Source organism: Penicillium roqueforti (genome assembly GCF_015533775.1).
Source record: "Penicillium roqueforti strain LCP96 04111 chromosome Unknown scaffold_06, whole genome shotgun sequence".
NCBI lineage: Eukaryota > Fungi > Ascomycota > Eurotiomycetes > Eurotiales > Aspergillaceae > Penicillium > Penicillium roqueforti.
In genome coordinates this window covers 482677-499707 of record NW_024067570.1, presented here as the reverse complement: position 1 = coordinate 499707, position 17031 = coordinate 482677, and the positions used below count along the sequence as shown (strand labels likewise).

The window sequence follows — 17031 nt, the reverse complement described above, 5'->3', positions numbered from 1 at the left end:
CAGGATGCACGTGTTGTTCTGCAGACGAGACGAGGCACGTTACCATATGATCTGTCTTCGCAGTCCTTCTCAGCCCCGGAGATCTTCTTCTCCTTTTTCTTTTCCCCTTCTTTCAAATTGCCTGCAATGGATCTCGTTCCAAGTGCCTTTGTGGCACGTCCGTTGAAGATTGTGGTTATCGGTGCTGGGTAAGGGCATAGTGAACTCGCGATAATTACTTCTAACAAATTGTTTTAGTATTTCGGGAATCCAATTCGCACATGATACGAGTATATCCTTGTCAGGTGTCGATCTCGAAATCTATGACAGAAATCCTTCTCTCGGAGGTACATGGTATGAGAATCGGTATCCCGGGTACGATTATATTCCTACGAGCTTTATAATCAGATGAATGAGTTCACTAATTGCCGGTGATAGATGCACATGCGACGTGCCTTCCCACACATACCAGTTCAATTGGGCGCCAAATCCATCATGGTCGTCGCTTTATCCTCCAGCTCCCGAGATTCACCAATACCTCGAGGATGTGGTCGACAGGCACAATCTCCGCCATTTTATGACCTTCAACACCAAATGTGTCTTGGCGCGGTGGAACGAAGACTCCTCGAAATGGAAAGTTGTTCTCTGCAACGTGGATTCCGGTGAAGAAACGACCATATTTGCTGATGTCTTTGTCTATGCTGTCGGGCGGTTGAACAACTACAAGTTCCCCAAGATTGCGGGCCAGGAAATCTTTCAAGGAGTTCAAGTACACACTGCAAACTGGCCAGCTGATATGACTGTCAAAGACAAGCGGGTGATCGTGATTGGGAATGGTGCAAGCGCTGTTCAATGCGTGGCAGCTTTGCAGCCAGGTGAGTCGCAAAGTCCCCCCGAAGACACACACACCACGCTAACTGGGCTCAAGTTGTTTCGCAAATAATCAACATTGCGCGAGGCCCAACGTGGATTCTTCCACATGCATTAGCAGAAGATGGCATCGTCCAGCGCGAATGTGAGTATGAAAGCAAAGGACGAGCGACAGAAGGGCTGATCCATATCTAGACTCAACCGAACAGAAACAAGCGCTCCAGGCTTGCCCTATGCGCTACTATGACTTTCGCATCGCATTAGAGCAGAGACTTGCCGGAACTTTCATGGGACTCTGGAGAGGAACCAGATCTCAAGCTAACTTTACATCACTGGCAAATTCATTCATGGAGTCCAAGATCACAAGCCCCGATCTTTTAAACGCACTCCTGCCAGAATTCGAAGCCGGCTGCCGTCGCTTCACGCCCGGTGGTCACTACCTGGATGCGTTACAAAAGCCAAATGCCGTGTACGTGCGTGACTCAATCAATAAGCTGACCGAGAATAGCCTTATCACTGAATCGGGAGGAGAGTACAAGTGCGACATATTGGTATACGCCACCGGATTCGAGCCCTATCAGCCACGGTTCCCAGTCACTGGCCGTGATGGACGATCGCTGAGTGAAGACTGGAATCGTGAGGGACCGTGCGAGAGTTACATGGCTGCGATGGTTGCGGAGTTTCCTAACTTCTTCGGTAAGAATCTGAATGCTTTTTGTTGATGACTGTGCTTAAATATCTCGGACAGTCTTCAACCCCCCAATTTGCCCTGTGAATGGATCCGCCATCCCCGGTATCGAGAGAGCAAGCGACTACATGATTCGGATCATATCCCGACTCCAGACAGACAGACTGCGATCCGTGTCTGTGACCCAGGGAGCTCAGCGTGCATTCAACCAATGGGTTCAGTCGAGAATGCCTCACATGGTCTGGTCAGGACCGTGCAAATCATGGTGTAAGTAAATATCTCTATCCCTTGTTCCTAGATTTGTAGATTTACTCATCTTGTGATACAGACAAGAACGATAATGGAAAGGTGGTTGTTCCCTGGCCCGGCACTGTCCTCCACTACTATGCGGCAACCGAAATTATCCGCTGGGAAGACTTCGATCTAGTGTACGAGAACCCCGATGAGAAATATGCGAGTTTCGGCAATGGTGTGACTGTTGATGGATTTGTGCCCGATCATTTCCCTTGGGTTCATCCACCCACTGAGTTTCAAAAGCCGGAAAGGAATGCGGAGCCAACTTCTCAGGTTCTTGCACCGCAAAGCAGTATGTTGTATCGAGTTACAAGCCAGATTTTACAGTTGCTGGGGGCATGGCCGCATCCTGGTGAACCACCAGTCAAGAGTTGAGGAATGTTACTATGCTAGCTAGCTTTTGTGAAAAATCCAATATGTTTTCGGGTTAAACGATCTAAGTGTATGCTTAGTATTAAAACCTGAATTCGTGCTACACTTCTAAATAATTATAAAGTTACGCTAGGTCTAGTCGTATAAAATGCATGAATTGACTCTATTTTATAGATCTTATATCCAATGATCTAGACCAATCAGCATGAAGGTGGATATATCAGTAATTCCATCGGCTATAACGCCTTTACGCTTGTTATCCCCGGCAGATGCGCTTAGATTATTAATGAGCTCTTGACCGATTTATTTAAATAGTCTAAAGGAGTTTCGTTCTGTTTCTTCTTTGTTCCACTAATCATAATTCATTGTGAAACAATTGGTGAGTTCCCTTGTCCTGATGATATGACGTCATATTCAATGTGATATTCAATGCAAACCAACAAGAATAAATAAACAATTCCAACTAATGATAATCTCTGTATTAGAACTCATATACATACGCCCGCAATATCACAATGGCTGATAATAAGATGGAATATGTCCGGTACAGACCCCTGTCCCACACATTCCAGTCGAATGAGATGCTGATATCAAACAAACAGCCTCGGAAACTCAGGTCTCAAGATCTCCAAGATCATCCTTGGGACAATGGGCTATGGCAGCAAGCAATGGCAAGACTGGGTCCTTAATGAGGAAGACTCTCTGCCCCTGATCGAACATGCCTACAAGCAGGGCATCAACACCTGGGACACGGTAATTGAAAACATCAGAATATCTTCGAGAAAACCACCGAATAAGCCACTAATATTCACCGTGTAGGCGGACATCTACTCTCACGGCAAATCCGAGGAAATCGTCGGCAAAGCCCTGAAGAAGTACAACATCCCTCGCAACCGCGTGGTAATTCTAACCAAGTGCTTCTTCGGCGTTGACGACGAGGGCAAGTTCCCACCCATCGCCGCATCCGGCAAAAACGACGGTCCCTTCGTCAACCGCACCGGCTTATCGCGCAAGCATATCTTCGACGCCGTCGACGCCAGCGTGGAACGTCTAGGCACGTACATCGATGTGCTGCAGATCCACCGATTGGACCGTGATACTCCGCGCGAGGAGATCATGAAGGCGCTGAACGACGTTGTCGAGAGCGGGAAGGTTCGGTACATCGGTGCTAGTTCGGTAAGTCCATCCTACCTTCCTTCCTTCTGTTCTTATTCTCCCCTTTCGTTCCTTCCGTTTTATGATCCAATTGATCTCCACTAACCCATAACAATAACAGATGGCAGCATGGGAATTCCAATCCCTGCAAAATATCGCTGAGCGCAACGGCTGGCACAAATTCATCAGCATGCAGAACTTCCACAACCTCCTCTTCCGCGAGGAAGAGCGCGAGATGATCCCCTACTGCCGAGACTCCGGCGTCGGCATTATCCCGTGGTCACCGATTGCCCGTGGTGCGCTGGCGCGGCCTTGGGGCTCGCGCTCGACGGTGCGCGAGAACACCGACGGCGCGCTGAAGATGGTTGTCCGCAGTCGCGAGTCGGAGGCGGATAAGGCTATCATTGATCGGGTTGAGGAACTTGCTAAGAAAAAGGGCGTGAGCATGGCTCAGATTGCTATTGCTTGGTCTTTGACGCACCCGGGTGAGAATCCGATTCTTGGTCTGCATAGTGTTGAGCGGATTGATGAGGCGGTTGCTGCTATTAAGGTCCGGCTGTCTCCGGAGGAGATTAAGTATTTGGAGGAGCCGTATGTTCCTAAGGCTGTTTCTGCTCTTGAGCGGTAGGGATGTGAAGGGAATATATACGGAGTTTTAGAAGGTCTGTAAATACTGTGAATACCATACAATTTAGAGGCATCTTGATATTCTACAATAACAGCACTGAGCTTTTGATGTTGAATGGTACCTAGGCATATAGCAGTTCTACGAGGCATTAGACATCTCTTTTATCTACGATATACGGAGTATGCAAAGAGAAATATCCTCCGTATATGTCAGATCTAGGCATCAAGATATTCTGTAGTACTTCGGTTGTTTCGGAAGTATTCTCCCTTTCTGAGATCACATTTCGGCACCCCTACGGGGTAAGCATCCACTCGAACACCCACTCGAAACATCCACTGGCTCAGCCACACATTTCCGACAAATCACCCTTTACGAAGTGGGAAGTATACACCTCATAAGCCACCACCTTGGCAAAGGCTAGCTGGTATTCATCATATTTGGACAAGCGCATGCAGATCGCATTATTATTACCTTGGCGAACGCTAATTCGATCGAGATAGTAGATAACGGCGTGGCTTAGCGCCCAACACAGGATGATCCCTCCCCGATCTTCTCTAGCGCTTTATGACCTGGGAGATGCAGATGGACGTTACTCCGAGGACGCCGGTCTCATGTATTGTAGCAAGAGGATAGGCTGTAACGAATTGACAGAAAACAGAACTAATACATCCTTAACTTGGGTTCCTAATGAGATTAGCAAGATATTTTGAGTCTATACTTAAAATAGAAAGGCTTGTGGAATTCACAGTGAGTGATGGGTATTATATTCATATGTAGCGTGATTGGATAGATGAGTAGCAATGTGCACAAGTGAGATAAGCATACATATTTTGACCTCATGATATGAAGATATGCTAAGAAGTAGGTAGAAAAAGAGAAGATAGAGGGATACGCAAAAAGCAAAGGATGCTAGATGCTAGTTGGAATGTGTGTGTGAGAGAGAGGGAGAGAGGGAGGGAGAGGGAACTAGAAGAAAAACAAACCGGCAAGGATTCGTACCAGACGAACCACACTGCTACGTATGAACGCCCAACTGATGCCAATTGAGATGAGACTCGAAAGAGGGGCTATGATGATGTCTACATGTAGACTAGCCACAAATATGATGCAGGGGTATAGATGGTGATGGGAAATGGAAAGGTCAATGAGTATCGTGTTTTCGGTGGAAAATGCCAAAGAATGTACTCAGGCGGCGGCTGAGTTTGCTTTTGGTCGAGTCGACAGCTCCAGGGAGCGGAGCATCCGACTTCTTCTTGCGGGTGCTATTATGGTGCATGAGGTGGGAATTTGAGGCAGGCGGATCTCGATCTGGCCGCGGTTTTGATCGAACGGTTTCTCTTTCCGGCTGGGCTTTTTCGGGGGACTTCGCTCTAGGATAAACAGCTCGAGAAGAATCTTCCACCTCAGCGGACGGTGGGCGAGGAGAAGGGGGACGGGAGACAACGATATCGCGGCCATTCTCGCCGGAGGTAGTGAACATGCTGTGTCGGTTCAGACGAGTACTCAGCCCAGAAGCGGATCGTCGTTTCGCTCGATCCATGAATGCAGCACCGGTGGAGTTGGAGCGCCTGGACAAACTACCTCCATCCATAATTTGGGAACGGCGGACACTGGAAACTGACAAGCAGCGCTTGCCATCTTCAGCGACATTCGGGAAAGAGTCGGTTTCATTCTTGGAGGTCGTCGGGGATGCATACTTGGCGGATGTCGGAGACGTACTCGACTTTGCGGGCGAAGACACCGGGTCACTGTAGCGGAAATTGTCTGACCACCCCTCACGGAAGGCAACCCAGATGCCGGTGACGACAATCAAAGTTCGTAGTCCATCGTCAAGAATGACTGAGCTGCCATCGAGGGGAGTCTCGTCCGAAGCATCACTCACGACCGACATTCCTGAGCTTGGAGTCGTGGGGCCGGTGCCAGACCGAACAGCCGTGGAATATTCATTATTGACTTCTAACTGATTTCGAGTCATGGACGCGAGCACGGGATGTCGGCGGGTGGTAGGATCGATGACACTGAAGGTGAAGCGCTTGCCGTCCTCGCGCGATTGTGTCGCTGTGGGCATAGTCATCCGGCGATTCCTCCCACCACGCAAAGCCCACCGCACGACTTGCACGCCGCTATCTGTCTGAGCGACAAACTCGTAAGACCCGCTTGGGAGAGGCGCGGCCTCCCAGATCGGCCCGAAGTTCAAGCATATCTCCGCCTTTCCATTCATGCGAGCATCTCCTTGATATTTTTGACAGACAGTAGCGACGACTTCGCGATGATCTTCGTCCTCATCCTCCGAGCTGACACGTTTCTCAGGAATGCTGTCCACCGCCCGGTCGTATTGTTCACTCAACACCACGATGAGGTCATATGGACCCAATCCGTTTCTTGTTCGATAGATGGCTGGGAATTTGCGGGCCAGTAGCGGGAGGTAAGACGTCGATGGCAGAATGTCCACGACTGGTAGGGGCCGAGGGGTTTGCGACACCTGTTGCAGTTGTAGGAGGAGTTTAGGACGGAATCTGAATCGCTTGTGGCGGGCATGAGCGGCGGGGTGGGCGAATTGATACAATGTTTTGGGTCGAGACTTCCGACCTGTGTTTGAACGGGCAACTCGAGGCCTGGCGACCATGGCTGATTCTCTGGAGGGTTCGCCCGAGTCCGAGGCTGACTCAATCGAATCCATCGTCATAGCGGATACAAGGCCCGGACAATCAGTAGAACCATCAGGCAGCCTAGGAGGGCTGTAAAAGGAGTTCAACAATGGTAGAGCAGACAGTAAGAACGCAGGCGAGTATGTAGTACACGTGGAAGGCTTGGCTTCTGGTTTCTTAGGTTCATTGGCATGGGCAGCTGCGGCATCCGCTGTGAGGCCAAGATTCAACAGCATGTCTAAGCCCTAGCAGAGCCACATTGGAATGAGAGAACCAGATCTCTATGGAATTTCACCCCGATCCGATGTACTAGTCATAAACGGGCCGTATTCAAACGCGTCAGCTGCGGGGGTGGGAAGTTCAGCCCCGGAGCTATGTGTGGGGAAGGGCTTATGACGAGGTAAAATGGAACAGATGTAGAGACCAGAATGTGCAAGAGAAAGTATATGCAAGGGCAGTTAAAAGATTTCAAGAGGAGGAATGTTACTGCAGGAGCAATAAAGGACAAAAGATGCTCAGTCTGAATGGGGCGGTCAGCCTTATGAAGCTATGTAAGAAAAAAAAAAAAAAAGAAAAAAAGACCGAAAGGAACTAGTCAATAGAAATGTCGTAGTGGAACGCCATTTAGTTGCACAAAATCCCAGAATTGACCCCCCAGTGTGTAATTTATGTTTAATAAACAAATTATAACTAGTCTATATCAAAGTACTCCTCCGTACTAGCAGAAATCGCAGTACGGAGTAGTTTAATGCACAAAACCGGAAGTTCAGCTCCTGTCAGCGGGCTCGGTCATATACGGCCTCCGACTCATCCGGATTCCGTGGCGATCATCAATCCCTACTTAGTATCCAGTCAGGTTCTTTTTGGCCTAAGATCGGGATGGTCTGCCCCTCTTGGCAAGCCCCATCTCATTGAAAAATCGGCAGATTGGTCCGAGGCTGGTTACCTCATGAGCCCATACTAGGGAGAGCTCCATATATTTTTCTAGGCATGGTGGGACTATCACGTTCAGAAGTTGAATTTTCTTGGGGATGACTTTGAGGGATTTCATATCTACGGAGTATGAAATCCGTTGATGACCCGTTCTCAATTTAACCTTGGAATCGGGCAAATTGTTGTGGCGCAAAGTCCGATGAACTAGCGCTTATGCTGGTAGCTCAGCCTTGGGAATAACGGAAATTCTTGGCAGATTGCTATTTACGATATGTACGGAGCACGACGGGTAGCTACGTCGTTTATTGATTCTGTGTTGATCATTTGTTTCACATATCTAAAATGCCCGCAAGATGAAATTTGCGAGATGTCCCCAAATCGCCACGGGAATAAAGTCCATACCTCGCTGTGTCTAGCAGGTTCTCGCAAGGACGTCTCTTTTCATCAAACCTTGACGCCCGGTGGATCGGATGACTAATTATGCACAGTTATGCAGCCGAATATTTCAGCGTCCACCTCAAGGTCGTAAGGTTACCTCGGTAGATCGGTCGACCACAACCCGGTGAATCGTGAGGTAAACATCCCGAAATCTAGACCGCTAGGCATCCCCCATTGGAAGAACTCCCGAGGTCTCATTTAAGTCACCCGCTTAGTGGCTGGGGTCACTGGAAACTTCTTATGGCTCCAGTTCAACCTACCGCAAGGCCACCGCCGTTGTTTGCCACACTGCTACGATTGGACAACCCGATTCGAAGTTTGACGCTAGCATTTTGGGCATGGAAGGTTCTGTTGTATATCGTTGTTGTTGCCTGTCCAGGATCAGGTTATGATACCTCCACCTCCTTGATCTCATATGCTGCCAATCCAACGGCCCAGTCCGAGTCTCTCTCCGGACCCCTTAGATTTGCCAGATGGGACAGTATCTACTTCCTAGATATTGCCGAAAAGGGATACCTGTACGAGCAAGAATGGGCTTTTGGCTGGGGCTACACTAAGCTTCTGTCTATTTTTGTTGCAGGTACACAATTCCATCTAGCACTCTAGCATCTTCTCACACTAATACTGGAAATAGGTATTCGTCTCTCTGGCGGAGATGCTGGACCCGGTAGCACTGCCATGGTGGGAGTGGTTCTCTCCCATGTCGCCCATTATTTGTCCGTATTGGCGCTCTATCGTCTGTCGGCCAATATCTTTGGCCATGCGACTGCCACCCAACACCTCATTTGTTTCCTATCTGCGGCTCTCCACATCATCTCGCCAGCGGGCGCTTTTCTTTCCGCGCCCTATGGAGAGTCGATAGTCTCTTTTCTCAACATAACTGGCTTTTACCTCTATTCATCGTCTCTCATTGCCGAGCGCAATGGGGCAACTCGTCTGCGAGATATTCGGGTCCTCACATCCGCGGTTCTATTCGCGGTTGGCACCATGGTCCGCAGTAATGGGGTTCTCAGCGGGTTCCTATTTGCTTATGATGCGGCAGTTCTGGGCTGGAAGATCTTGACTAAAGGACCTACACTGCACACCACTGTTCGACTTGCAGTGGTCATTGTCGGTGGCTGTATTGTAGGATCCGGGATAGTCATTCCTCAAATCCTAGCCTACCGCATGTACTGCATGTCCGAGGGCGATCTTCGGCCATGGTGTGAGTGGACTTTGCCTAGCATCTACGGCTGGGTCCAAAATCATTACTGGTAAGCAGTAATTCGTGTCCGAATACCACCGTCCTCACTCTTACTGACTGCAATAGGAATGTGGGATTCCTGCGATATTGGACCGTCTCCAATATACCTCTTTTCCTGTTGGCGGCGCCCATGTTGGCCATTCTATGCCGATCTACGTTGTGGGCATTACAAAGTCCCTCTTCCTCCTCGACTAGCCCGGGCTCAATGCTCGCTCGCTTGGCGGTTCCCCAGGGTTTGCTGGCTGTCATGGCATTCACCAGCTACCATGTCCAGATCATCAACCGCATATCGTCAGGGTATCCCTTATGGTATTGGTATTTGGTTACCAGTGCGGTAGATCTCAGTTCAAGCACACCCAAGCAAAGCCGGACCCTTGTAGCCGCTGTGTATAGCATGGTGGCCTATGCGTTGATCCAGGGTGTTCTTTTCGGTTCTTTCCTACCCCCGGCATGAAAAAGAATGACCAGCAGGGATGACCCGGCTCAATATTGGCCCGAGTCACCTGCTGTATATATTGATATGTGATTTAAGTTAGAAAACACGGCCTAGACTGCTTTGAATGACCACAAATGCCGCCTCCCGAGTGTTGGTTGGGCAAAATGCTTGCGTAAGGTGCCTGTCTGCCTAAACAGGGGTGGAAGCCGCAGTCGCCCACCAACTGAACTATTATAAATTGGAAAGGAAGAAGGGAAAGAAACGAATCTCACGCATCTTTTCAAACAACTATCAAAAACAAGTCCTACTATATCTTTAGTGTATCTTTCCACGCGGCTCACTCTGCAGGGCCCAAGCTTCGTTACGTATAATTATGTCATCACAACCTCGACTCTCTCCCGTTTGACCTCTTGACCTTCACCATTTAGGCATCTCAAGAAGAAGAGAAGAATCGGAGGCCGAAATCTTGAGCTGCTCAATTACCAAAAGAAATACGAGCCCGTCATATTTCCCCTCGCTTGCCAAGAGAAAAAGTACCCCATGCGAACACAGCCGTGTGAAATACAATAGTATTCGGTTCCAAATCCCGCGCTTTTCGGAGTAGGAGCTTCAGAGTTTCATTAAAAGTACGATTTCCTTCGAAACTTCTTCTATTATTGATAGGGCGCCGGAAAAAAAGATACCCTTGTGAAATATCGACGTTGCTGACGTATTGCTTGCTTCTAGAGCTCACCCGACAGCAACGGCAACTCTTCCCTGACCTCCATACCCACCTCGTGTCGACCATTCCCTTCCCTATCCCCCATCCGACGATGGAAGCCTCTGTTCCCAAGGCGGTTCTCACATCCGACAATTTCCATCATGCACAAGAGCTCTCCCGGGCGACCTCGCCCGGTGGTGAGCCCGTCGCCGTGAATAGCGAAGGCGAACCGATAGCCCGCGTGCGCCCCCGTACCTATCCATACTTCAAATACCTCCCATACCACCTCGAGGATGAGAGTGAGCGGAATCAAAATCTGCGAGAGATTTTGAACCAGCTCTATATTGCAGTGGAGGCCGGTGACTTCAATCCCGGAGCCGTGCACTGGACACGCGAGCTACGCGGATGGCTGTCGCTCAAGTTCGATCCAACCAAGGCGCAGCGAATCAGCCTTGTAAAATTGTATTTTGAGCTTGCGCTTGCTCCTGGGATTGACCCGTCGGTCGCTGAGCGGTTTGCGAGCATGTTCATGCTTCTCACGAAGTGAGATGGGTTCTCAGTGTTAGTTGCGAAAGTAATGCGGCTGCTAACACATCATTTAGGCGCAAGCATTATCTCAAACCAGTCCAAGATCTCGTCTTAGATTGGAAGCCTCTATACAAGGAGCTCAAGGCTTTCGTCCTCCCCACCGAGTCCGGCCTCGTTCACTCGACCAACTTGAAGCGCAATGTTAAGACCTTGACCAAGCTTTGCGCATTTGCTCAATTATTCATTGACCCGTGTGAGCTCCCCGCTATGCTTGAGGAGTTCTTACCTCATTATACCACATCATTCTCAGAAGGTGCCTTCGTTGTCGCCGGGCTCATTAATTTGTTGCTCCCGACATCCCCGGCTCCCGAATCGCGAGTCGATCTCCTACCGCAGAGCTATCTGCCTACACATTTCCATCTGTGGTCATTGGTCGGTCGGTCAAAAACATTTGACACAACATATCTGGACTATCTTTCCCGATTGGCCAGAGATTCTCTGCCGGCTGCTCACATTCCATTCTCCGAGCATGGTATCTTCACAAAGGAACAGTCCGCTCTCCTTTTCACTGCGATATTGAGGTTGTTGGAGATCCCCGTCGGGCAATCCACTTCCCCGTACAGTGCCTTGGTGGATATTTCGTCTGGTTTGGGTATCATGCTTGATCGAGATGGGCGGAAGCACCCTGTTGCTCATCATATTGCCCGGTGGATTGTGATGTCGCTTTCACCCGCTTGTGTAGATGCCGAGGTTTCAGTTCTCACACAGCTGGAAGGTCTAATCCAAGCTGTCGAGACGTTCTTCCACCCTTCAAACTCAGGTCATTGGACTAAGACCCTATCCCAACTGGTTTATTACCTGACTGATTTCTTCGTCATGCGTTGGAATCGCGAACAAAGTGGTGAGCTGGAAGTCCCGCCTGAGCGACGATTGAATGAGGCTCTGAAGAAGCGGTTTGTCTTGTGCATCCGTGACGTAGTCTTCATGGGCATATATGCTAAGAGCGGCACTGCAATTACCTTCTCCCTGTCAACCTTGCAAGGTCTGGCCTACTTAGAACCGCATCTCATCCTACCCGGTGCTTTGCAGAGAATCTACCCTGCGATTCAAGGTCTTGTCGAAGTACACCGGACCGCATCTTCTCTTCGGGCTATGACATCGCTGTCTCGTGTCATTTCGCGTACCAAGGGTTATCGTTGTCATATGACAACTTTGTTGGGTCTAACACTACCTGGAATTGACGCGAATGATCTTGAAAAATCGCTTCATGCTCTATCATTCATCCAATCGGCCTGTTACAATATTCCAATGGTCGACTTGACCCAAGGGCGAGAGGATATCAACTGCAACATGCTTGCCATGCAATGGATCTCAGGTGAAATGGAGAGGATGGAAGAGCAAGGGTCCGATGTACAGCTTGGTTATGATACAGAGTTAGATGACGAGACCGAGGAATTGATCTTGCGCTCTTCGACATGTGGTTTCGGAGACTTCACGATAGCTTTCCTAGGTCGTGTCTTCACACTCTTGGAGAATCTGCCGGACGTATCCAGGGTTCGAAACGGTTCACCCGAAGAGAATATCGTGAACACTCTTCCCGCCACGTTCATGCCTTTGCTCGCTTCTCTCTCTCCGGAGTATTACGATATCGCCTTGGGGAAGATTGTGGATTTCGTGTCCAACCATGTCATCCACCAGGCTCGTGATGCAATGGCTTTCATCTGCAACGCCCTATGCAAAGTCAACCCAGAGAAGGCCCTCAAGCGTTTCATCCCTGTCTTGACTTCAGCTATCCGCACTGAGATCGAAGATAATGGTGCTGGATCAACCCGAACCACAGGAACAGATGTTTTGCCTCGTGATCGAAGTCTGGTATGGAATGTCAGTATGCTGAGCATGTGCGTGGTGCATGTTGGCAGCGCCGTCATTACTCACCGCCAAGAACTGTTTGACATTGCAGTCTATATGCAACAGAACTGCCGTGGCATTCCTACAGTTCATATTTCCAACTTCATTCACCACCTTTTGCTCAACCTGACTGGGACTTATACTAATGATTTCTCACTCTACGAGCCTTCAGTCAAAGCGAACGGCATCGAGCCGAAGCTCTGGAGTTACCAAGCCGATGTGAACAACCTCACCATCAATTGGCATGTGCCGACGCACCAGGAAATTGAGTTTGCTGTCGACGTGTTCAAAATCCAAACAGAAACGGCTTTGAAGTCCCTATCTGCGCTGACTCATGAGACATCAACCGTTAAGCGTGATGGAAGCGGCAAGGACTGGTCAGACGAGGTCACTCGCAACCTCGTACTCCTGCGGCTCGTGTTATCTGGAGTTTCTGTCCTCTTTGATCCCAAAGCCGCATCAACCACAACACAAGGACCCTCGAACGGTACCTCCGGGGATGTCGAGATGAAGGATGATTCGGGTGTTTCTAATGACCATGAGAATGATGAAGATGCTGTCCTGGACAGCTCTGATGATGCTATAATCAGACAGGCTTTCACATATCCAACTGGGTACGCCCTCAAAGAGGGAGACCCATTATACACTACCATCCATGAACTCCGTGAACGAACTGGCTGGGTGTTGCATGATGTACACCGGTTCTTGAGCGATAAGCAAGAGGATGATGTTCCTTGCTTTGGCGCTTTGTACTCTGCCTTTAGATCGTGGTTTGTTGATGTGGGCATTGAAAGGTCCGCTCATGTACTCGATCGAGTGACTCGCCTCTTAGCCGCGGACATTCATCCTTACAAGATGAGTGGTATGCGAAAAGATTACCCCAGACCCTTGCTTGTGCGCAGAGCCAACGTGTATCACCTCCAACGCCTACGACACAACGCTTCTCCCCGTCCGCGATCTAAGCTTGATGAAATTCTTCTTCTTGATATTGCCGAATCTTGTGTCTCGCTCTACACAGAAACGCGCCGCAATGCTCAAAACGCAGGCGAATCGGCACTAAAAGCGGTCTATGGCGGCAGACTACTCGTCATTCCTCCTCTGCTCACGGCTCTGCAGAGGGGTGTCAAGGAAAATGATCATGCACGCATTAAAGGAGCACTCTACTCGCTACTTCTGAGCAGTGTAGCCAAGACTGTCGGGCGGCATTGGAAGTATGCGCCTGCCGTGGTCAGAACATTTATTGATGCCAGCGCCGTTGATAAGCCTTCTGTCCAGAAGATTTGCTCCACCGCAGTCTTCCAGGTCATGGATTACGGTCGCGCGATGGAGCGAATGGCTATCCTAGATCAAGAGATTGTAGAGGCAATTGCTCCTATTGAAGATGTCAGCAAGCAGATCGAGAAAAAGCGCGCAGTTGTCAACAGCAAGCGTGTTGCTATCGAGAAGAAGAAAGCCGACCTTTCCGAGGAGCTGGTCAACCTGGCGCGGGTGTCCCATTGGAAGATTGCCAGTCGCGCTGCAACTATCGTTATCACTATGGGTCTCCGCTTTGACTATATCGCCAGCGATAATTTGATCGAACTGATGACACTCGGGTCTATTGACGACCACCCTGGCTTGCGAGGCATGTACTCCCAGGCTCTCATAGCGCTGTTCACGATGATTGATGTGCGGGCCATCTGCACGCACGAGTACAAGAACTATATTCTTGGCCATCAGCGTTTCCCGTCCAAGATCAAGGTTGCAACAAAACCCTTTGAGAAAGGATACACTGAACAATACCTTTCTAGCTTTGCAAAGCCTGAGGCAGAGTACTACGTTGATCACGACTTCCCGGGCTGGCTTGTGTGGGGCAAGACTATGCCGGCTTACAAGTCTAATGTAGCACGGGATATCGAGTATGACGATGTTGAATGGAAGGTTCGCACCAAGATGGGCAAGTTGTTTACTCGCGAGTGGTTCTCCAAATTCTTCATGTACTTGAAGCAAGAGCCACGGGACCCATCTGCTGACAAGTTCCGCATGTCCTGTGCTATGATGCTTCTCTACGCATTCGAGCTCATGATCCGAGATGGACTTACAGTCGTCTCGTTTGAGGAAATCCAAGAGGAGATTAAGGACGTCTTTGGAGACGGCAGTGATAAGCACCAACATCGTGCCACGGCTGAAATCCTCGGAGCTTTGATATCTTCGGTGACGGATACAGGCGTGGAGAAGCGGACTATGGTCTGGGAATATGCATTCCCTATTGTACGAAAGGTTTTCACCGATGGCCTTACTCCAGAGAACTCTGGCTATTGGACAACATTCCTTCACATGATCCTTCAATGTCGTGATCCCCGCCGCGCTTGGCCGTTGGTCGATTGGTTGTCCAGCTTCCGTCTTGATATGTCGACCAACGCAGCATTCAAGGAAAGCTCTAAGATCAACCTCCTGCATCAATGTATCATTGATTCCGGTTGGCACTACCAGCTCGAGAAGCCCATTGTGAAGGATTTCCTTGCGCATTTGGACCACCCGTACAAGGGCGTCCGTGAGGCAATGGGTCAAACTCTTGCAACGATTTATCGCACGAGATACCACGAGTCGTACCCTGATGTTCAGCATCTTCTCGAGGCCCAGAAATCATCCTCTTCTGTTGGCGCATACCCCTATCCGCCTACTAAAGACTTTACCAAGGTGATTCATGGGGTTTTCAGTCGAATCGAGGAATGGCGGAAGGCCAGAGCTCCTGGCCAACAGACACCCTCATCCTACACCTCGGGTAGCAAAACTGTTCTTCTTTGGTTGGACTCGACCTTGTCTTCTCATGAGTGTACCCAGCTTGTCCCATTTTTCCCTGATGTCTTCACCGCGCAGCTCCTGCACATGATGGATGTGAAGGAGGACCCAGAGCTTCAATCCCTCGCATACCACGTTTTCCGTCACCTCCCTAACATTCCGTACCCTGCGGAGAAAAACTCCGAATTCGTTCAATCTCTCATCCGCATCGGACAGTCATCCCCGTCATGGCACCAGCGGCTGCGTATTATGATCAACATCCAAATCATCTACTTCCGCCGCCTGTTCCTGCTCGACCCCGCAGACCGCGACAAGCTCTTCGAGTGTATCGCCTCCATGCTCGAAGACCCCCAGCACGAAGTCCGTGCTGGCGCCTCGGCCACATTATCCGGCATGGTTCGATGCTCGCCCGTCTTCCTGCGGGAAAAGATGGTCAGTCGCTTCCATGAACGCTTCACGAAGCTTCTGGCAGACAACCCCCTCCCTAAGAAACCGAAGAACTTCCGCTCTGGAATCGCCTCCTCCGCCGTCTCATCCGGCGCTGGAACCCCCACCCCCGAGCACAACCGCTTGATTATCATTCGCCATGGTGCTGTGCTGGGTCTTGGCGCTTTGATCCAGGCCTTCCCTTACAACAGTCCTCCGCCTCACTGGATGCCCGAGGCACTGACTACGCTAAGTATCCGCGCGGCCAACGATCCCGGCATCGTTGGTTCGAGCGTGAAGTCGATTATCAGCGAGTTTAAGAAGACTAGACAGGATACTTGGCATATTGATGCAAAGGTTCGTACTTATGATATAGGTTCAAACCTCGAAGCAAATGGCTAACGATTTTCAATATAGGCTTTCACCTCGGATCAGCTAGAGGACTTGTCAGGTGTTCTATGGAAGAGCTACTTTGCGTAAATGGAACTTGGGTATTTAATTTTCGTGGGTTTCTTTGGATTGGCGGCGGGTTTCCTAATGACAATGTGATTAATGGCCGTTCGTACATATTCCAAGCTCTCTGATAGGGTGGTGTATCTTTAGTACGGAAATGAAAGACTTGTGCTATGCTTATTTGCTCTTTGTATAGATACTCTGGGTGACCTATTGTGTATCAAGGCTATAATTCACCGTGATACGCGTCTTTTCTAATAAGCCCAAGAATTGAGTGTGACAAGTGAAAGAACAAGCCAAGCAATGCTTCATATTCAACGAGCAGCCATATCAGGAAATGAGAGTGACATCCGCTCCTCAATGTGAGACTTTGGAAGTTCTCCTAGGATGTTGGTCCCTTTCAATGGTATATGGTATAGCTCCGAGACCTAATACTATTTACGAAGGACTTGTATCTCCCACGGCGTGATACATTGTATGACAATCACACAGGTCATATATTAGCGACATGATTATTCCAAGAGATATCCAACATATAGCTATTAGGCTTG

At 49.4% G+C, this 17031-nt stretch overlaps 4 protein-coding genes across 4 annotated transcripts; 3 read left to right on the top strand and 1 right to left on the bottom strand.

Moving 5' to 3' along the window:
• Positions 1 to 126: 126 nt before the first annotated feature.
• Positions 127 to 2206, top strand: LCP9604111_3702 (flavin-containing monooxygenase; the record flags this gene model as incomplete). Its single annotated transcript, XM_039071320.1, has 7 exons — positions 127 to 188; positions 238 to 354; positions 418 to 854; positions 908 to 994; positions 1045 to 1545; positions 1598 to 1804; positions 1866 to 2206. The coding sequence occupies 7 exons, from the start codon at positions 127 to 129 to the stop codon at positions 2204 to 2206; spliced, it is 1752 nt and encodes a 583-aa protein (XP_038930365.1).
• Positions 2207 to 2718: 512 nt separating this feature from the next.
• LCP9604111_3701 (aldo/keto reductase) lies at positions 2719 to 3986 on the top strand (the record flags this gene model as incomplete). The annotated part of the gene is made up of 4 exons (XM_039071319.1): positions 2719 to 2747; positions 2806 to 2956; positions 3023 to 3379; positions 3480 to 3986. 4 exons carry the CDS (start codon positions 2719 to 2721, stop codon positions 3984 to 3986), a joined length of 1044 nt encoding a protein of 347 aa, XP_038930364.1.
• A 1141-nt stretch (positions 3987 to 5127) lies between these two features.
• LCP9604111_3700 (uncharacterized protein) lies at positions 5128 to 6870 on the bottom strand (the record flags this gene model as incomplete). Its single annotated transcript, XM_039071318.1, has 1 exon — positions 5128 to 6870. One exon carries the CDS (start codon positions 6868 to 6870, stop codon positions 5128 to 5130), a length of 1743 nt encoding a protein of 580 aa, XP_038930363.1.
• Positions 6871 to 8245: 1375 nt separating this feature from the next.
• Positions 8246 to 16507, top strand: LCP9604111_3699 (proteasome activator BLM10; the record flags this gene model as incomplete). The annotated part of the gene is made up of 7 exons (XM_039071315.1): positions 8246 to 8585; positions 8640 to 9258; positions 9315 to 9318; positions 10289 to 10310; positions 10411 to 10927; positions 10987 to 16384; positions 16445 to 16507. The coding sequence occupies 7 exons, from the start codon at positions 8246 to 8248 to the stop codon at positions 16505 to 16507; spliced, it is 6963 nt and encodes a 2320-aa protein (XP_038930362.1).
• Positions 16508 to 17031: the final 524 nt, after the last annotated feature.